Here is a 22224-nt window from a genome sequence, read left to right as displayed (position 1 = left end):
ACCAACAGACTGTCCAGGAGTTGGCGGATGCTTTAGTCCAGGTCTGGGAGGAGATCCCTCAGGAGACCATCCGCCACCTCATCAGGAGCATGCCCAGGCGTTGTAGGGAGGTCATACAGGCACATGGAGGCCACACACACTACTGAGCCTCATTTTGAGTTGTTTTAAGGACATTACATCAAAGTTGGATCAGCCTGTAGTGTGGTTTTCCACTTTAATTTTGAGTGTGACTCCAAATCCAGACCTCCATGGGTTGATAAATTTGATTTCCATTGATAATTTGTGTTATTTTGTTGTCAGCACATTCAACTATGTAAAGAAAAAGTATTTAATAATAATATTTCATTCATTCAGATCTAGGATGTTTTATTTTAGTGGTCCCTTTATTTTTTTGAGCAGTATATATATATATATATGAGAGAGAGAATTGTCAGTCAGTGGCTATAGGGTTTCAGTCTCAAACACAGAGCCCTGCAGCACTGGGCTAGACTGCTATCTGTGTGTGTCCACCCAGTGCTGTAGTAGAGGGGTTTGTTCGCTCCCGTTGGTGTCCTGTATGACAGTCCTCTCACATCTTATCTGTTAGGAAAAGAGGAGATAGAGAATGTGAGAAATAATGTTAAAAACACAACATAGTTAGGATCAAGTATGCTCTCATTTCAGTCTGTGAATCTGTTCATAGAGAACTTTTATTTGGCCTTTTCACTACAAAAGGCCAAAAAAACAATGTCTCGTCAGTAGTGGTGTAACAGACCGTAGTCGATCCGTGATCCGTATGGATCCCCCCCCCCACGGTTCGGCACGCATGTGAACCGAGGATCAATTGCAAAGTTTAACCATCATAATGTGAAACACAGTTCTACTGCCGCTGTTACTTGTTAAAGTAATAATTCCCTAAATCTCGATGCAGAGCTGCAGTGAAACGTTTTACTCTGAAGCCTGAAGGTTGTTTTGATTATAAACATTTTAAAAAGCAGTTGTGTGTACTGTTCACGTGAAACGGGCATGTTGAATCCTAATGAATCAATCCTGGATCCTCCCGCTTCATTTAAGTCTCTTGTATGGGAGCATTTTGGCTTCCCTGTCAAATATGATGACGTTAGAAGGGTGGTGGACAACACCATTAGTGTGTAGGCATTGAGCCACAAGAAAGCCGTATGATCATGGAAATACAGCGAGCATGGCCACACATTTAAAGCATCATCACCCTGGTGTGTCAGTGACAGGAGCCAACTCAGCCAATAGACAACTTCACACCGCGGCATTTAAGCAGCCCTTCGCTGCAGAATCAGACCAGACTAAAGTCAACACCAAATCTATTGGGATGTTTATCTCTGCAGACATGAGGCCATACTCTGTTGTGGAAAACAAAGGGTTTAAACATATGGTGAAAGTGCTTGAGCCACGCTACAAAATCACCTGGCGCACCCATTTCAGTATGAAGATCGTGCCAGATCTTTATGAAGAGGAAAATATCTAAATTGTCAAAAGATCATCCAAGACATCCTCTGTTGCCCTCACCACAGACAGCTGGACCTCCAGGGTAACAGAAAGCTATGTGACTGACTGCTCACTACACCACAGAGGAGTGGACCTCCAGGGCAACGGAAAGCTACGTGACTGACTGCTCACAACACCACAGAGGGGAAGATGTGAAGTCCAGGGCTACAGACACACCCCCTCTATGAGAGTCACACAGGCACAAATCTGGTGCAGGTAGTGCTAGGAGCAGTAGCAGAGTGGAAGCTAGAGAGGCCCAATAGCAATATCCCAACCACCACAGATAATGCCATAACCAAGTAAATGCAGTGATAGAGGCTGGACTGGGGCCACAGATAGCTTGCTTTGCACTTGTGATCAATTTAGCATCTCAAAAGGGAATCTCAGTGAACCAGATTGACCGCCTCCGTGGGAGGATCAGGAAGGTGGTTTCCTTTTTCCACCGAAGCACAACAGCCGCTGATGTTCTTAAGACCAAGCAGGAAATGCTACAGCTACCAACCCACAAGCTCATACACCATGTCACAACAAGATGGAACTCCACTTATGACATGTTGGAGCTCTATCTTGAGCAGCAGGCAACTGTATACTCTGCACTGCCAGACAAGACCCTGGAAAAACAAACATCTTCACCTTGTCTGATGATGTGAAGGTGGTGAAGGTGGCTGAGGTCCTCCGGGTGATCAAACCTCAAAACAGTTACAACCCTATTGAGCACTGATTAGAATCATTAGACTATTTTCATGCTGTGTGTGATTTAGTCAGAATTATATCTGAGAGTGTAGTTCGTAGTCAGAATTAATGTTTTGGTGACAATATACAGTGCCTTGCGAAAGTATTCGGCCCCCTTGAACTTTGCGACCTTTTGCCACATTTCAGGCTTCAAACATAAAGATATAAAACTGTATTTTTTTGTGAAGAATCAACAACAAGTGGGACACAATCATGAAGTGGAACGACATTTATTGGATATTTCAAACTTTTTTAACAAATCAAAAACTGAAAAATTGGGCGTGCAAAATTATTCAGCCCCCTTAAGTTAATACTTTGTAGCGCCACCTTTTGCTGCGATTACAGCTGTAAGTCGCTTGGGGTATGTCTCTATCAGTTTTGCACATCGAGAGACTGAAATGTTTTCCCATTCCTCCTTGCAAAACAGCCCGAGCTCAGTGAGGTTGGATGGAGAGCATTTGTGAACAGCAGTTTTCAGTTCTTTCCACGGATTCTCAATTGGATTCAGGTCTGGACTTTGACTTGGCCATTCTAACACCTGGATATGTTTATTTTTGAACCATTCCATTGTAGATTTTGCTTTATGTTTTGGATCATTGTCTTGTTGGAAGACAAATCTCCGTCCCAGTCTCAGGTCTTTTGCAGACTCCATCAGGTTCTCTTCCAGAACGGTCCTGTATTTGGCTCCATCCATCTTCCCATCAATTTTAACCATCTTCCCTGTCCCTGCTGAAGAAAAGCAGGCCCAAACCATGATGCTGCCACCACCATGTTTGACAGTGGGGATGGTGTGGTCAGGGTGATGAGCTGTGTTGCTTTTACGCCAAACATAACATTTTGCATTGTTGCTAAAAAGTTCAATTTTGGTTTCATCTGACCAGAGCACCTTCTTCCACATGTTTGGTGTGTCTCCCAGGTGGCTTGTGGCAAACTTTAAACAACACTTTTTATGGATATCTTTAAGAAATGGCTTTCTTCTTGCCACTCTTCCATAAAGGCCAGATTTGTGCAATATACGACTGATTGTTGTCCTATGGACAGAGTCTCCCACCTCAGCTGGAGATCTCTGCAGTTCATCCAGATTGATCATGGGCCTCTTGGCTGCATCTCTGATCAGTCTTCTCCTTGTATGAGCTGAAAGTTTAGAGGGACGGCCAGGTCTTGGTAGATTTGCAGTGGTCTGATACTCCTTCCATTTCAATATTATCGCTTGCGCAGTGCTCCTTGGGATGTTTAAAACTTGGGAAATCTTTTTGTATCCAAATCCGGCTTTAAACTTCTTCACAACAGTATCTCGGACCTGCCTGGTGTGTTCCTTGTTCTTCATGATGCTCTCTGCGCTTTTAACGGACCTCTGAGACTATCACAGTGCAGGTGCATTTATACGGAGACTTGATTACACACAGGTGGATTGTATTTATCATCATTAGTCATTTAGGTCAACATTGAATCATTCAGAGATCCTCACTGAACTTCTGGAGAGAGTTTGCTGCACTGAAAGTAAAGGGGCTGAATAATTTTGCACGCCCAATTTTTCAGTTTTTGATTTGTTAAAAAAGTTTGTAACATCTAATAAATGTCGTTCCACTTCATGATTGTGTCCCACTTGTTGTTGATTCTTCAGTTTTATATCTTTATGTTTGAAGCCTGAAATGTGGCAAAAGGTCGCAAAGTTCAAGGGGGCCGAATACTTTCGCAAGGCACTGTAGGTTTGAGAAACAACCATTGTTATTAAGAGGCACATCAGTATCATGGCAGATCATTAGTGACTTCACTTGAGGTGAAAGTATTAGCTGCCCAAGCAGACACCGTGCATACTGCCACAAGCCATGAGAATTGTTTTTCACCCCATCTGAAACATCAATACCTGCACTGTATCTAGTGTCTTGACTGAGCAAGATTCAGTGCCGACCTTGGCTGGGGCACTGAGAACTTCCCAGGGTCTCTCTACGTCGGCTGGGTAGCAGGACAGTGTGGGCGTATGATAACTAAATGTTTTGTGTGGAAGTATGTGTGTCACTATAAAATTAAGGTCTTTGTACTGTGCACGCCAGAACGTTCCCGTGAATAAACATTTGACTATTGTGGACTGGGCCTCTGTTTTCATTCCAACCAGTATCTTACAAATCCTGGTTGCAGACAGAGTCATTAAATTGGGGTATAAACATTGAGAACCTAATGTGTCCATGATCCTACCTCTGAAAACAAGGATTCTACAATCAATGGCCCCAAGTGAGGAAGACAGCACCATCACTAGAGATGTCAAGGCTGCCATTAGAGGCTGCCATTGATCTGATCGGGTCAGTAGAGGATGCCTGGATATTTAAAAAAAATGCCTTCCTAACCATCTTAAATAAGCATGCCCCATTCAAGAAATTTAGAACCAGGAACAGATATAGCCCTTGGTTCTCCCCAGACCCGACTGCCCTCAACACAAAGATCCTATGGCATTCTGCATTAGCATCGAACAGCCCGTGATATGCAGCTTTTCAGGGAGGCTAGAAACCAATATACACAGGCAGTTAGAAAAGCCAAGGCTAGCTTTTTCAAGCAGAAATTTGCTTACTGCAACACTAACTCAAAAAAGTTTTGGGACAGTGTAAAGTCCATGGAGAATAAGAACACCTCCTCCCAGCTGCCCACTGCACTGAAGATAGGAAACGCTCACCACTGATAAATCCACTATAATTGAGAATTTCAATAAGCATTTTTCTACGTCTGGCCATGCTTTCCACCTGGCTACCTCTACCCCGGTCAACAGCACTGCACCCCTCACAGCAACTTGCCCAAGCCTTCCCCATTTCTCCTTCTCCCAAATCCAGTCAGCTAATATTCTGAAAGAGCTGCAAAATCTGGACCCCTACAAATCAGCCGGGCTAGACAATCTGGACCCTTTCTTTCTAAAATTACCTGCCGAAATTGTTGCCACCCCTATTTCTAGCCTGTTCAACCTCTTTCGTGTCGTCTGAGATTCCCAAAGATTGGAAAGCAGCTGCAGTCATCCCCCTCTTCAAAGGGGGGGGGGGGGAGACACTCTTGACCCAAACTGCTACAGACCTATATTTATCCTACCCTGCCTTTCTAAGGTCTTCGAAAGCCAAGTCAACAAACATTACCGACCATTTCGAATCTCACCATACCCTCTCTGCTATGCAATCTGGTTTCAGAGCTGGTCATGGGTGCACCTAAAGGTCCTAAACTATATCTTACCCATCGATAAGAAACATTACTGTGCAGCCGTATTCATTGATCTGCCCAAGGCTTTCGACTCTGTCAATCACCACATCCTCATCGGCAGACTCGACAGCCTTGGTTTCTCAAATGATTGCCTCGCCTGGTTCACCAACTACTTCTCTGATAGAGTTCAGTTTGTCAAATCGGAGGGTCTGTTGTCCGGACCTCTGGCAGTCTCTATGGGGGTGCCACAGGGTTCAATTATTGGACAGACTCTTCTCTGTATACATCAATGATGTCGCTCTTGCTGCTGGTGAGTCTCTGATCCACCTCTACGCAGACGACACCATTCTGTATACTTCTGGCCACCTTATTAACAACCCTCCAGGCAAGCTTCAATGCCATACGACTCTCCTTCCATGGCCTCCAATTGCTCTTAAATACAAGTAAAACTAAATGCATGCTCTTCAACCGATCGCTGCCTGCACCTGCCCGCCTGTCCAACATCACTACTCTGGACGGCTCTGACTTAGAATACGTGGACAACTACAAATACCTAGGTGTCTGGTTAGACTGTAAACTCTCCTTCCAGACCCACATCAAACATCTCCAATCCAAAGTTAAATCTAGAATTTGCATCCTATTTCACAACAAAGCATCCTTCATTCATGCTGCCAAACAAACAAAACTGACCATTCTACCAATCCTCGACGTCATTTACAAAATAGCCTCCAATACCCTACTCAATAAATTGGATGCAGTCTATCACAGTGCCATCCGTTTTGTCACCAAAGCCCCATACACTACCCACCATTGCGACCTGTAAGCTCTCGTTGGCTGGCACTCGCTTCATCCTCGTCGCCAAAAACTCACTGGCTCCAAGTCATCTACAAGATCCTGCTAGATAAAGTCCCTCCTTATCTCAGCTCACTGGTCACCATAGCATCACCCACCTGTAGCACACGCTCCAGCAGGTATATCTCTCTGGTCACCCCCAAAACCAATTATTTCTTGGCCGCCTCTCCTTCCAGTTCTCTGCTGCCAATGACTGGAACGAACTACAAAAATCTCTGAAACTGGAAACATTTATCTCCCTCACTAGCTTTAAGCACCAGCTGTCAGAGCAGCTTACAGATTACTGCCCCTGTACATAGCCCATCTATAATTTAGCCTACCTAATTTAACTACCTCTTTCCCTACTGTATTTATTTGATTTTCTTTATTTTGCTCCTTTGCACCCCATTATTTTTATTTCTACTTTGCACATTCTTCCACTGCAAATCTACCATTCCAGTGTTTTACTTGCTATATTGTATTTACTTTGCCACCATGGCCTTTTTTTTTGCCTTTACCTCCCTTATCTCACCTCATTTGCTCACATTGTATATAGACTTATTTTTCTACAGTATTACTGACTGTATGTTTGTTTTACTCCATGTGTAACTCTGTTGTTGTGTCGAACTGCTTTGCTTTATCTTGGCCAGGTCGCAATTGTAAATGAGAACTTGTTCTCAACTTGCCTACCTGGTTAAATAAAGGTGAAATAAATCCAAAAAAAGTGGACCTGAACCCCAGATGCCCCCTAATGTACAGAACTACCTTCATAGATCTACTGGTTCAAGTCCCTGTCTCACCTAGACCCTGCCCTGCACCGGAGGACATAAAGTGATCTCACCACTGAGGCACATTTTTGTTTAAATGTAAGAGTGAATTACTTAAATAATAAATATACTGTAGTCTAATCTTAGTCTATTAGAATCATCCATTTGATTTGGAATAATTATGGCTTTTATTAAACGTTATTGCCACAATTATAGTTAAAAGAAAAATGAAAATAAGTCATTTTATCTGCAGGGTCAAGCCACAGAGCCGACAGGAGCAGACTCAGGAGGCATCTCCTCCACAAAATAATTTGACCATGAAGGAGCTTTTTGGGAAGACCTTTGCGAGCAAGGACACAGGCAAGACGTTTGCCAACACCATCAAAGAGGATGTGGAATCCTACAAGGCAGCAAGCGGCATTCCACTGGATGGTGATCCACTGACATAGTGGAAAGGAATGAGTGTAAATACCCTCACATTGCCATGATGGCAAGATGCTACCTGGCACTTCAATTCCTAGCGAGAGGGGTGTTCTCCACAGCAGGGGACATAGTAACTGCAAAGAAGTCTACCATCTCCCAGACAATGTAGACATCCTCATCTTTTTGAAAAATTATTTTAAAAGTTAAGCTCAGGTCTACTTTGCTTTCTTTTTTTGATGTGGACACAGGCAATTTTTTCATTCACTATTGTTCAAAGGAAGAAGGTATAATGCCTCATATTGCACTTTCATTTAACAATTGAGTATTGAATATTTGATTTAAACATTTAAAAGTTCCTTGCTTTAAGTCATAAATGGAAAGCAAAGTTATATTAATCTCCCTTATTTTTTGATGATCCGAAAAATGATCCGATCCGTGACGCAAAACCGTGATTCGATCCGTGACGCAAAACCGTGATCCGATCCGTGAGTTTTGTGATCTGTTGCACCACTACTCGTCAGACATGCAACTAAACAGACAAAAACAGTCTCATGTCAGATGCAGAGTCAATTTCACCTGTCAGTGACAGTGCTTCAAAAGGGTCACATGAAAATCACAACATCCTGTCAACAGATCACCTAAAACATTGTTCATCCAGCAATAGCAGTCTGCTGCGTGTTAACTTTGGGCTGTTGGGAGTTCTTGCTCAACCATGCTTAGATCTTTCAACTTGACACTTCCAAAACCCACACTCAAACCACAGGCAGCGATAACTTGGTCTTATGAAACATGGCACAAGAGCAGTGGATGAGAAAATGGTGTTTTAAAATGATAGAGATGTTGGTAAAATAATATAGGTGAGTGTGATGCCTATTGTGTAAGTCCTCAATGATGTGTGTGTGTGTGTAAACTTAGGACATAAGAGGCTGAGCACGTGTACACCTTGGACATAAGCGGCTGTGTGTGTGTGTGGGCCTGAAACCAACCTGTGTCATTCACGATACATTTGTCCGTCTGTTGTTTGAGGGCATCTGCGCTGTTTACGGTGTCTTTAACAGATGCCTAAAAGATAACCAGCCCTTCACTAAATCAGCCAATCAGAGCAGCTACTGAGCAACCTTATTTGCTGTCAGGTGGTCGATTATAACGTGACAGACAAAAAGCGCAGGGCCATGTTCAGCAGGAAAACGTTGGCCAACGTTCAGATAGAAATGTACAATGTAGAATATACATACCTCACTGGTATATAGAATACGTAATCCATTCAGCTCTAGTCATGGCTTTTCTATCTGCAACATTCCACATTGTTTTTGTACTGAACATAGCCCAGTATTTAGTTTCTCAGCCATTGGGTAATTTGTGTTGAGTCAGTGTGTGTGTTCATGCAGTGTGTGGTTTCGTCAATGCAGTGTGTGTGCGTTTTTATGAGTGTGTTCATGCAGTTTGAAAACAGATGACTGTGGGCGTGGCATGCAAGACATCCAGTGTTAATGCAATTGGTTAATGACACCTCATACAGACAATCTTGAACAATCAATCGTAACATTTGGATTGTCCCTCTGATCGACCCGATTGATCAGCTTCATGCAGTAACAAACAGGCTGGACGTGATCTATAGACATGTTTATCTTACTGATCAGGAGAACTCTGGTCCCAGAAGGCCAGTGTGTGCAGGCTTTTACTCCAAACCAGCTTCCACACAGCTGGTTCAGCTAATACTACAGTCATTCTTCAATCTGAACAATATATATTTAGTCTAGTTCTAGAGACTATAAATCATTCTGGTCCAGATTAAAGATCATGACCCCTATAGTTTAACATGCGTTTTAGAGCTGGGTTGTAACAGAAGCCTGCACATCAGTCCCCCAGGGAATTGGCCACCCTTCCTAATGGACTGTTATAATCAAATCAAGGCAGATCAGAATCTGTCAGGGTAAATCATGATTTTATTATTTTATATTCATATTGCCATCACATTCTTCTGCTTGATATGATAGAGGCATGTTTTCAGGAGTGATTGGGAACAGTTTAACATGTGGACCAACCCCATGGTTCTGGATCACTGTAGGCTGATATTTTTTCAACGACGCCTGTGGGAAAACAAACAGGCCAACTGATTCCCTGCAAACATTCACAACAGTCATAACGCTCGTCACAAACTTATCAGTACAGTCCACTGTCCTTAGGGAACATTGTGTTTCAGCATCTAGACTGTCCATACACAGGTGTGATTCAGGTGTGATGCATCTAAACCTACGCAGCTAGTCCAGCCAGTAGAAGTGTGCTCAGCTACTGTAAGGCCGCATACAAACCACATGACGTGATCTCACTAGTGCAGTGAGTGTGTACACAACTCATTTTTGCCTAAATTCTCCAAAACAAGAACCACATTTCCAAAAGGAAAATAAACTTGAAATGGGCATTATACCTCATTGAATAAACTGGACCATTAAGAGTTGTCCACTTGTTTATTAAATGAACTGGCTAATGTAGTGTCAGCTATATTAGGGGAAATCTCTGATTATTTTAACGAGAGACAGGCAGTGGGGGTGTGACCTCGTCCCAAAGTGGCACCTCTGCACTGTACAGTATAGATCACTGAACACAATCTACTGAGCTACTCAGTCAGTGAACTACAAACTTCATATGAACTCTGTTTGCTGTGATGTGCACCCCTACTGGTGGAGAGGGGGGAGCACCAGTGTGTTGGTTTGTTATGGGAGGCTGTGGGAAGAGTCTCTGTTCTCTGATGGGTAGTGGAGAGCTGCTCAGGATTGTCAGAGGGTCACATTGGTTAGTACGCATGCCATGCAAACCAAAGAATGAGCATGTTATTTCTCTCCTCTCTCACAACCACTTGTACAAATCCAGTTTGTGAACAAACACTCTCCCATCCATCCCTCCATGCAAATGCAGTGTAGAGGCCTTACCTTGTTCCTGTAGTATAGTAGTACAACCCCCAGTACGGTGGCCAGGCCCAGGACTATGAAACAGTACTGCATGTACACCATCACCATTGGCAATAGCACCAGGTTAGTGTGGAACGTCGCCAGGATTTCACCGTCGATATAACCATTCTACCACAGGGGGAGAGAATATGAGTGGACAGATTTATGGGGGTGTAGAAAGAGTTAGGGATACGTATATATGCTAGGGTTATGGGTGAGGAATATAGAATGTTATGGTGGAGAGATGGGTATGGGGTATACAGCAGGTTGGGGCGGAGAGTGTAGCAAAAAGCTTGTGTTCCTAGTGCAGTAGTATCTAACAATTCACACAAATCTAAAAGTAAAATAATGGAATTAAGTAATACAGAAACATTAGGACGAGTAATGTCTGAGCCCGGAGGTTAGGGGTGGAAAGTGTTATGGGAGGAGAGATGGTATGGGGTATACAGCAGGTTAGGGGGTAAGAACCCAGTAAGTGTCTCATCAGTCACCTCCTCAAACCACATCATGGGCATCATCACCTCAGAGATCTTCCCCGTTTCCCTGCTCCAGACGAACACAAACCGTCAGTTATACACACAAATGCATGCAACGGTCACAGCAGAGGAAGACAGTTCTTCTCCCATCAGAAACTACCAGATTGAACGGGACCCTCCACCTTAATGCCTTTGGGGTTAAAGGTCAGGGAATGTCCTTATATGACATGTACATGTTGAAATGTGGAGTGATGGGTTGGGCGTCAGATAGGGGTTATAGATCAGAGAGGTTGAGGGGTAGGTCCTAAAATGAACACCCTCCACCCGACCAAATGCGGGTCGATTTTAGCATTGGCAGGCAGAATGTCTAGCAGTTGTCACACAGAGCACTTGGGCAATCCAAAACCCACATGTAAGGAATAGTAAAGAATGCATCAGTGATTGGTAGGCCATTTCTTACAACTTTCTGAAGACATTACGGCATGACTGCATGTTCACTGCCTGTGTAACGTTACTACCTGGTTAAGTGTCTCTGTAGCCAGTTAGCCATGCCGAAACAGTCATTTCTAAAACCTTCTGAATTAATCATGATGTATCAATTGGCTGGGCATTTGTTTTGCAAACTCTGCCATCACATGGCGCCTAGCATACTAGGGTGGCAGGGAGCCTAGCGGTTAAGGGCATTGGGCCAGTAACTGAAAGGGCGTTGGTTCGAATCCCGAGTGGGCAAGGTGGATAAATCTGCCGTTCTGCCCTTGAACAAAAGCGTTAACACCCCAGCAACTGCTCCCGGGCACCCTGGACATGGATTAAGGCACCCCCCCCCGGACATGGATTAAGGCACCCCCCCCGGACATGGATTAAGGCACCCCCCCCGGACATGGATTAAGGCACCCCCCCCGGACATGGATTAAGGCACCCCCCCCGGACATGGATTAAGGCACCCCCCCCGGACATGGATTAAGGCACCCCCCCGGACATGGATTAAGGCAACCCCCGGACATGGATTAAGGCACCCACCCGGACATGGATTAAGGCACCCCCCTACCTCTCTGGAAGACACATTTCAGTTGAATGCATTCAGTTGTGCAACTGACTAGGTATCCCCCTTCCCAATCAACAGTCCATTGCAAGGTGTGCAATTAAAAATTAAAGGGCAACTACAATATTGTTTTTAAAAATCTGAGAGGCTGGTAGATTCTCATCTAACTGCCAGTGGCTGGTGGACAAAAGTTAGTGGCCCTGGATAGGGGTTATCCTTACGTGATCCCAGACACTTTCTTCATATACAAGTTGAGCTGCAGACGGATAGACACATTCAGAGGTACACCAGTCTCCTGCAGAGAGAGAAATGAATAAACTGCTTATTTACAGCTTTAATAAGTCAAATGGGGAAAATACTTGCCACAGCAAGCAAGTAAACAATGTTGGGTTGTTGGCGGAAGAGCATGAAATATGTTCCCTAGACATCTAATGACAAACAAGTGGTCTGTACTGAGTGCACTAAATACGGAGACTAATTGAAATAGATTAAACATTTGGACAAGGGCTCTTTGGCCTCAGTTGAAGAACCAGTCGTTAAGCTTAGTGAGAGAGCTCGAACCAAACATCTTGTCTTACTCGTTTCTCTTCTCAGGGTAAGGTCATTCCACTCCCTTGTTGTCCAAACACACAGTTTGTGGCACAAAACAACTAAATCTACTTGACAATCGCTTTGCTTTCCAAGCCAAGCCGCTTAAAGTCTGCACTTTGTCCAAAACAGGATCACACCTAGCTAAATTAATACTCAAGGGACTTACACACACAGCTCAAAAATACCCTCTGAACAGTCTGAGCATCGGTCCCACACACAATCAACTAGGACTCTGTTAGCGGGCTTAGTCGTTATAAAATATACTGAGAAACAATGAAAACATTTGCCTAACAAACGCTTTTTGTCCCCAGTCTTACAGCAATGTGTGTGGAGTTCCCTAGTTTCAAACGGAGGAATAAACATACTGTATAGGCCTGCATACAGAGTGAGTCTCTCCCCCCCCGTGGAAATGTCAGTGTTGCATTTCTCTTCACAGTAAATATTTCCCCACAATCTACAGTACTTAAGTTAGAAGTTTGTGTGTAAGCAGAACACATAAAAACATACACAGGATAGAGACGCAGTCAGACAGACAGCTGTTTATATGCTTCTAAAGGAAGGAATTCCAAAATATTGAGGGGAACTTGCTTATTTATCCCTCCTTTTACCAAGTAAGTTAACTGAGAACACAATCTTATTTTACAGCAATGACCAGGAGAATAGTTACAGGGGATGAATGATCCAATTGGAAGCTGGGGATGATTAGGTGTCCATGATTGCATGAGGGCCAGATTGGGAATTTAGTCAGGACACCAGGGTTAACACCCCTACTCTTACGATAAGTACCATGGGATCTTTAGTGACCACAGAGTCAGGACACCCATTTAACGTCCCAGCCGAAAGATGGCACCCTACACAGGGCAATGTCCCCAATCACTGTCCTGGGGCATTTGGATATTTAATTTTTTTTTTTAACCAAGGGCCTCCCGGGTGGCTGTGCCATCAGAGTCCCTGGGTTCGCGCCCAGGCTCTGTCGTAACCGGCCGCGACCGGGAGGTCCGTGGGGCGACGCACAATTGGCCTAGCGTCGTCCGGGTTAGGGAGGGCTTGGTCGGTAGGGATGTCCTTGTCTCATCGCGCACCAGCGACTCCTGTGGCGGGCCGGGCGCAGTGCGCGCTAACCAAGGTTGCCGGGTGCACGGTGTAGCCTCCAACACATTGGTGCGGCTGGCTTCCGGGTTGGATGCGCGCTGTGTTAAGAAGCAGTGCGGCTGGTTGGGTATCGGAGGACGCATGACATTCAACCTTCGTCTCTCCCGAGCCCGTACGGGAGTTGTAGCGATGAGACAAGATAGTAGCTACTACAACAATTGGATACCACAAAATTGGGGAGAAAAAGGGGTAAAAATTCAAAATAAAATAAAAAAAATTATATTAAACCAGAGAACTGACCCTCCAACACCATTTCCAGCATCATCTATCCTACTATCCAGGGACTGACAAGGACCAACCCTGCTTAGCGTCAAAGACAGCTAAAGATGGGGTCCTAGCTAGAAACGCTAGCTGGTGTTATTGATTTATTGTGTGAAAAGTGCATTTGAAATGATTCATGTGCATCCCAACACATAGGTTTGAGAAACAACCATTGTTATTAAGAGGCACATCAGTATCATGGCAGATCGTTAGTGACTTCACTTGAGGTGAAAGTATTAGCTGCCCAAGCAGACACCGTGCATACTGCCACAAGCCATGAGAATTGTTTTTCACCCCATCTGAAACATCAATACCTGCCTGTGCCATATCACACCAAGTTACTGGATAACATGGGACTTGTCAATAACATTGATCTCCCAACCTTTGTCACAATAACATTTTACTGCCTAGATTCATAACAGACTGACAAATCAACATTATCTACTGGGTCCATTAGCAAACATTTCAGTACAGATCTGTAGGTTACATTCATCAATAGATGAGTGAAAACCGACTGTCATTATCAAAACTGGAGATTAGATAGTCGGGGTCTGTCAGGTGAGGTCAAAGACTGAAGTGTTAAACTAGACTACACAGTTAAACCACAGACAATATGTTTTTGACAGATCAGCAACTCTGTTCATACAAGTTGTCAAAATATTACCTTAACGTTTCGAATTCCGTTAGCGAGAAACAAAAAGTGTGGGGTGGGGGTGCAAGCTCATGACTCTGCGTAGAGGCTGTTGGGGACGGTTTGCCAGACAGATTGAACCTAGTACTGGACTAAACAGCATGCTTAAAATATCCTTTCCATTTTTTTTAAATCCAGAAATAGGCTTAATCTGTCTACTCCTTGAAGTTACATGCAAATGCCATGCACACACTCAGTCATACACCCTTCCTCCTGCACACACACGTATTCCACAAACACACTAACACAACCGTTCCTAGACACAGAGAGAAACACTTGGCTCATTTGAGGATAGAGTTCTACTATTCTGATCTGGTTCTGTTCAGACAGTTCTGGCTAGGAAACAGTTCTAGGAGAGCTGGATGGACCTTGGGGACCGCAAGGACTCATGCTGGGCTCTAACCCCAGATGGTTAATCCCACATCGGGGATCCTTCCTCCGCTCTCCCTCCTTGAGCTCTGCAGGGCTCAACTGTCCCAGTCTGATACCACTGCCTGCCAATTGTTACAGCAGCAGTTATGAGTCATGTCTTCACTTTATTGACTAAAGAAGCCTACCTGTGTGAAAGGAAACTTCCACATCCTCTATTAAAGATACCAAGAGGACAGAGTTAATGGCACAGGAGGTTGTGCACCACTGCACTATCCCTGGATAGGGCTGTGGCAGTCATGACATTTTACCAGGTGGTTATTGTTATGCAAAAGCCTGCTGGTCTCACGGTAATTGACCGTGAAATTAACATACATGTTTAGCATCACCATGCTTCACTCATACAAGCATCATAAAAGCCTCTGATGCACACCTATGGAACATTACATTTTTAAAAGGTCTAAAATTGTTTGAATATACAGGGCGGCAGGGTAGCCTAGTGGTTAGAGCGTTGGACTAGTAACTGAAAGGTTGCAAGTCAAAATCCCCGAGCTGACAAGGTACAAATTTGTCGTTCTGCCCCTGAACAGGCAGTTAACCCGCTGTTCCTAGGCCGTCATTGAAAATAAGAATTTGTTCTTAACCGACTTGCCTAGTTAAAAAAAGGTTAAATTATTATTTATTTTTTTAAATACACCATTACAATAAACTCCTTATTTCAGGCAGGTCTAAAGAGAGTGGCACACTCCATATGTATTAACTCAGTCATTTATTGGCTACCCAAGAAATTACTGGGAGTTCATTTGCAACTTTGTTTTTAATAGTACTCGCCATAAGTCAGCACCTCTACACTAAATAATTATCTGGATGTGCACAAGCTCATGCTTTTTATTAAGCAGGTCTAAAGAAAGAGTGGTATGAATAAAATGTATTTCAGAAGAACTGAATAGGAGTTAGCCTACTGTATGTGGCTATGAGCAATGCCATAGGCTTGTTCATTTAGCAGACAAGATATGCTTAAAATATGCCATTATTTTATAGTAAGAAGAATATAAAATTGAACTTAGCTGAATAATATTAAGATTTTCCCCATATGAAGTGCCCATGTTAAAAAGGGTCACACGCTAGATTGCGTTGTGACAACTTTAGTTGACAATGATACAAAACTTCAAAATGCCTTAGAAATCAAAAAGGCAGCATGGGCAACATGAAGCACTATAGGCTATTGATGATTTGAGAAAGTTTGTGCTCCGTTCCTTTCCACAGGCTGCACACACTGCTCTCTCATCAAGTGATCATATTTTCACCCATCAGACTACCCTCAACTTAATCTAGTCTTTAGTTCGGATTTCAAATGGCCATTATCAAATGGGCAAGACAAAAAAGACGACATCCGTGTGCACTGGAATAGCGACTGGAGGCCACTTTCGTTTTCCACTCATGTTGGGTAGGCTACTCTGGTAATGTCGCTGTGCCACAGGTGATATTCCACCCAAACTACCCAGTACTTCATTTGGGAAACCAAGTTAAATCTGTTCAGGAACACCAATAGTAACATGTTTTCACAACAAAACATATTTAAACTGTTGACAGCCCCTCTCTGCACAGTGGAGAAAGGAATTAAGGTAGAGATATTCTATAGCTAAAGTTAATGTGTCAGTCCTACTTATGGAAAAAAAAGCCCTATTATTAGGCTATTCAAAATCTAAAACAAATTCACTCATAAGTTAAACAAATTCGGGTTTAGCCTATGTTAGACCAATTATGTACCAAAAATGTTACAAAATACTGATTTAGGTTTTTCTGTCATGTGTATAATGCGGTTGGCTATGTATTGTATAATGGCACAATCATTTAAATGTTTTAATAGATCAGGCTTGGGCTCATATAAGCCTATGCTTATGCACAAGCATTAAATATGCATATGGGTGTTTTGAATGAATCACCTTAGAAAGCACTGTCCATTTTGTTGTGTTAAGCTTTGACACAATATCCGCAACGACCATGTCCACTCAGTTTCAACCTATCGTTGAACTTCTTTCTTCAAATGGATCAATCACAGTGAGGTAAGTTTAAAAAAAACACATACCGTTTCGATAAGTGTTTGATGGGACATTTATTTTTACTGTTCTGATTACGTTGGTAACCAGTTTATAATAGCAATAAGGCACCTCAGGGGTTTGTGGTATATGACCAATATACAACAGCTAAGGGCTGTATTCAGGCTCTCTGTGCTGCATTGTGCATAAGAACAGCCCTTAGCCATGGTATATTGGCCATATATCACACCCCCTCGTGCCTATTGTTTAAATAGAGCCCGGAGTACCAGGCCATTAGCAACCTGATGATTGTTAGCAGGTTGGGTAGGCTACTACTAAGGCATGTCCAGAGTGCATAAAAGGAGATCATGATGACTCAGGTCATATAGAATTTTACTGCAGTAATGACTCATGACTGCTGGTGTGGTGGTAAGTTCATCTCAACAGCCCTAAATCCAAAACGTCACTGGTACAAGCCCTGTTCTGGTTTTTCCCCCTTACTGCTACACCAAGACTGGTCAATTAACCAATTTCTGGGAAAGGCTTATAGCAATCTGTGTGTCTACCATGCCTTTAGAATGGGTGTGGGTGAGAGCGTTACCTAAAACAAGTGTGGTTCTTTCTTAGACCGCAATAAGCTAATCTTATCCCACTATGTACCATTACCCCACATCTATTGGGTCAAATAAAGGGTCAAAATACTAGCAGCTCAGGCACACATGGCCTTATCTGTAGCCACATCGCATCACCTGTAGCCACATTATAAAATTGTACCAATATTGTTAAATGGTATTGACAAACAGTACAGGACAGCCAAACGCACCAGTCACACCAATACCCTCACATCTTAGCTTACTGAATCCATTTTAGTGGTACCATACAGGCATCATACCACCAGTATCATAACATTCATACCCATATCAAAATAATAAATCACTACTGCAATTATAATTAGCTTAACGCTATAGGTCACAATGGCATAGGCTGTTTGTCACTTCATCTTTCTGCAATTCCACACATCCTCTCTCCTTAGCTCCTCAAAACACATTGGAGAAGGTGGTCTTAGACCTTCTCTAATATGACTCAGAATGAAGCAAGGAGATGGGAGGTGAAGACTCAAAAGACTACCATCAGCATGCATGTTTTGGTTCTGGGTGCCCAGATTACACAGACTAGACTTTTGGCTGCTAATATCGGAGGTAGTTGGGTACAGTCAGACACTTTGTTAAATCACCCCAAAACCTGTGTGTGACCACAATACAAAGCCTAGTGAAGACTGCAAAGGAGGACAGAGCTGCCATCTATATATGACATTTACACACTGCTGCCACAGCAAAGCCCTCTGTATAATCTAGGACCCCAGCTACCCTGGTCACTAACGGTTTTCAACCTTAGTCCAGACAGACCAACTCATGTTGTTAAAGTTTTACAGCAAGGCCTTATTAGCTTCATACCAATTCCAACTCCTCCTCTGACTGTACTATGAAAAGTGTACAGTTCAGAGTTCACATACAGTACAGACAACTTGGCACAGGAGCTGGACAATTTCATCTTTTTTTTAAAGATATCTGCTCTCACATCCGTTAGCTCAGAGGCCAGCAACAGGCTTGGTAAAAGGAATTCGACTAAAAATTAGTTTAATTTAGAAAATATTTTCCAATTACTCCCACTAATAAAAAAAGACCTACATGGGGGCGTCTCAATATAAATCAAGGTATGAACTGATTGTATTTTCAAATACAATCTCTTTAGGGGCTTAGTTGTGGTCAATTTACAGTGTACAAATAATTATGTTCCGGCCTCCAGATTATCCTCTCTCTCCAATAAAAACAGCCAGCGGCTGAATCTAGTCTACCCCTGCGTTAGCATCTCCAAGTGTCTTTTAAAACAAGCTTTCTGTGATTACAGCTGAACAAGATCATCTCTATGGTTTGCAGCAAACAGTGAGAGCGGATACAAACGTCTTTCTGACTCAGTCCTGAGTCTTCATGTGAATGTCTCTGAAAATTAATGTCTAAGACCAATTTCCCCCAGTCCAGAGGACAGATAATTGTAAGAAACTGTTAAGGCTAAGCACTCTGTTTTTATGGGTTAGGTGATCGCCACTAGGACAGTATGTATGCATGCTTGACATTCCATACGGCCCTACAGCTGTCAGATTAGATGTGTTATCTATATTGATTGTGTTAAGGACGAAGCGGCATCACTTTTACTGCCTCTCTGGGTGATATAAACAGAGAGAAAAAGTTGGTCGGCAATACCAGTTTCTACCAGATAAATATAGATAATGACATATTGGGCAAACAGAGATACTGGGTAAATTTATGTTCTGTACATACCATAGTTTATGATGGGTATGTTTTTGACCATGACACTACTTCTAATGATAAGATGAAAACAAAGTTTTGGCAGAATCAGACCTTTAACGTATTAATGACTGGAGTTAACGGATGTGCTCATATTGTCACACACACCCACACAGGTTTCAAAACGGTTAATTCTTTGCTCCAGTTCCCATTTAGTGTCAAAAAGGTCAAATAAAATGTTAATTGACAAGGCTACTTATGCCCGACAGGCAGGGCGCTTCCAAGCAGCCTGAAACATTATTGCCCCATTATAGAGATGTACAGTGCAGTCAAAAAGTATTCAGACCCCTTGACTTTTTCCACTGTGTTAGGTTACAGCATTGTTCTAAAATGGATTAAAGAAAAAAAATCTCAATCTACGCACATTACCCCACACAATGACAAAGCGAAAACAAGTTTATAGAAAAAAAAACAAATACCGTATCTACATAAGTATTCAGACCCTTTGCTATGACACTCAAATTGAGCTCAGGTTAATCCTGTTTCCACTGAACATCCTTGAGATGTTTCTACAACTTGATTGGAGTTCACCTGCGGTAAATTGAATTGATTGGACATGATTTGTAAAGGTACACACCTGTCTATATCAGGCCCCACAGTTGATATAAATAAAAAAAAGTTATTTTTTTACCCCCTTTTTCTCCCCAATTTCATGGTATCCAATTGTTAGTAATTACCATCTTGTCTCATCGCTACAACTCCCGTACGGGCTCGGGAGAGACGAAGGTCGAAAGCCATGAGTCCTCCGAAACACAACCCAGCCAAGCCACACTGCTTTTTAACACAGCGCGCATCCAACCCGGAAGCCAGCCATACCAATGTGTCGGAGGAAACACCGTGCACCTAGCGACCTTGGTTAGCGTGCACTGCGCCCAGCCCGCCACAGGAGTCGCTGGTGCGCGATGCGCAATGCAGTGCCCTAGACCACTGCGCCACCCGGGAGAAGACAGTGCATGTCAGAGCAAAAACCAAGCCATGAGGTCAAAGGAACTGTCCGTAGAGCTCCAAGACAGGATTGTGGAGGCACAGATCTCGGGAAGGGTACCAAAAAAATTATGCAGCATTGAAGGTCCCCAAGAACACAGTGGCCTCCATCATGGGCTCCCAAGAGGTGCAGCGGACTAAGGTACTGCATCTCAGTGTTAGAGGCGTCAGTACAGACCATGGTTAGATTCCAGGCTGTATCATAAACAGCCACACAATTTGCCCAGGGTCGTCCGGGTTAGGGTTTGGTCGAGGTAGGCCATCATTGTAACCAAGAATTTGTTCTTAACTGACCTGCCTAATTAAATCAATTACAAAAAAAATACAACTTAAATGGAAGAAGTTTGGAAACACCAAGACTCTTCCTAGAGCTGGCCGACCGGTCAAACTGAGCATTCGGGGGAGAAGGGCCTTGGTCAGCAACAGAGCTCCTCTGTGGAGATGAGAGAACCTTCCAGGACAACCATCTCTGCAGCACTCCACCAATCAGGCCTTCATGGTAGAGTGGCCAGATGGAAGCCACTCCTCAGTAAAAAAGGCACATGATAGCCCGCTTGGAGTTTGAGAAAATGGACCTAAAGGACTCTGACCATGAAAAACAATGCAAGTGTCACGTCTGGAAGAAACATGGTACCATCCCTATGGTGAGACATGGTGGTGGCAGCATCATGCTGTGGGGATGTTTTTCAGCGGCAAGGACTGGGAGACTAGTCAGGATCAAGGGAAAGAAGAATGAACAAAGTACAGAGATCCTTGATGAATACCTGCTCCAGGCCACCAGACGGGGGTGAATGTTCACCTTCAAACAGGACAATAACCCGAAGCACATAGCCAAGACAACGCAGGAGTGGCTACGGGGACAAGTCTCTGAATAGTGGCCCAGCCAGAGCATCACTGAAGACACCTGAAAATAGCTGTGCAGCGATGCTCCCCATCCAACCTGATAGAGCTAGAAAGGATCTGCAGAGAAATGGGAGAAACCCCCAAAATACAGTTGTGCCAAGCATGCAGCGTCATACCCAAGAAGACTCATGGCTGTAGTCACTCCCAAAGGTACTTCATCAAAGTACTGAGTAAAGGGTCTGAATACTTATGTAAATGTGCTAATTACAGGTTGTTTTTTTTTACATTTCTTTGTATTATGGGGTATTGTGTGTAGATTGAGGGGAACATTGTATCAATTTTTGAAAGAGGCTGTAACAAAACGTGTGTCAAGGGGTCTGAATAATTTCCAGATTCTCACACACACACACAGTACCAGTCGAAAGAGTTGGTGTCCAAGCTTTCAAGGGCTTTTTAAATTTTACTATTTTTTACATTGTAGTAGTGAAGACATCAAAACTATGAACACATATAGAATCATTTGGTAAACAAAAAGTGTTAAACAAATCAAAATATTTTATATTTGAGATTCTTCAAAGTAGCCACTCTTTGCCTTGACAGTTTTGCACACTTGACATTCTCTCAACCAGCTTCTCCTGGAATGCATTTCCAACAGTCTTCAAGGAGTTCCCACATATACTGAGCACTTGTTGGCTGCTTTTCCTTCACTCTGCGGTCCAACTCATCCCAAACCATCTCAATTGGGTTGAGGTCAGGAGGCCAGGTCATCTGATGCAGCACTCCATCAAGCTCCTTGGTCAAATAGCCCTTACACAACCTGGAGGTGTGTTGGGTCATTGTCCTATTGAAAAACAAATTATATTCCCACTAAGCGCAAACCAGATGGGATGGCGTATCTCTGCAGAATGCTGTGGTAGCCATGCTGGTTAAGTGTGCCTTGAATTCTAAATAAACCTGAGTGTCACCAGCTAAGCACCCCCACACCTAATCCTCCATGCTTCACGGTGGGTACTACACATGCAGAGACGATCC

The 22224-nt window shown here is 43.4% G+C and overlaps 1 protein-coding gene across 4 annotated transcripts in view; it reads right to left on the bottom strand.

The window, feature by feature from the left end:
- Positions 1 to 383: 383 nt before the first annotated feature.
- The window catches only part of LOC110523398 (scavenger receptor class B member 1), a 39228-nt gene continuing 17387 nt past the window's right edge, over positions 384 to 22224 (bottom strand). Inside the window, exons 9-13 of one of the 4 annotated variants that reach the window (XM_021602063.2) lie at positions 12118 to 12191; positions 10870 to 10921; positions 10361 to 10507; positions 8417 to 8492; positions 419 to 579 (exon numbers count right to left, since the gene is read on the bottom strand). In XM_021602063.2, the coding sequence (XP_021457738.1) occupies positions 569 to 579; positions 8417 to 8492; positions 10361 to 10507; positions 10870 to 10921; positions 12118 to 12191 (360 nt within the window). In that variant the 3' untranslated portion in view covers positions 419 to 568. Of the gene's footprint in view, positions 580 to 8416; positions 8493 to 9356; positions 9521 to 10360; positions 10508 to 10869; positions 10922 to 12117; positions 12192 to 22224 lie in introns of those variants that run through there. The other 3 variants (XM_021602064.2, XM_021602062.2, XM_021602065.2) reach the window with 3 other exon arrangements.

The sequence above is a fragment of the Oncorhynchus mykiss genome, chromosome 5 (genome assembly GCF_013265735.2).
Source record: "Oncorhynchus mykiss isolate Arlee chromosome 5, USDA_OmykA_1.1, whole genome shotgun sequence".
Lineage (NCBI taxonomy): Eukaryota > Metazoa > Chordata > Actinopteri > Salmoniformes > Salmonidae > Oncorhynchus > Oncorhynchus mykiss.
The sequence above is the reverse complement of the archived record's forward strand: the minus strand, read 5'-3'. Positions and strand labels throughout refer to the sequence as shown.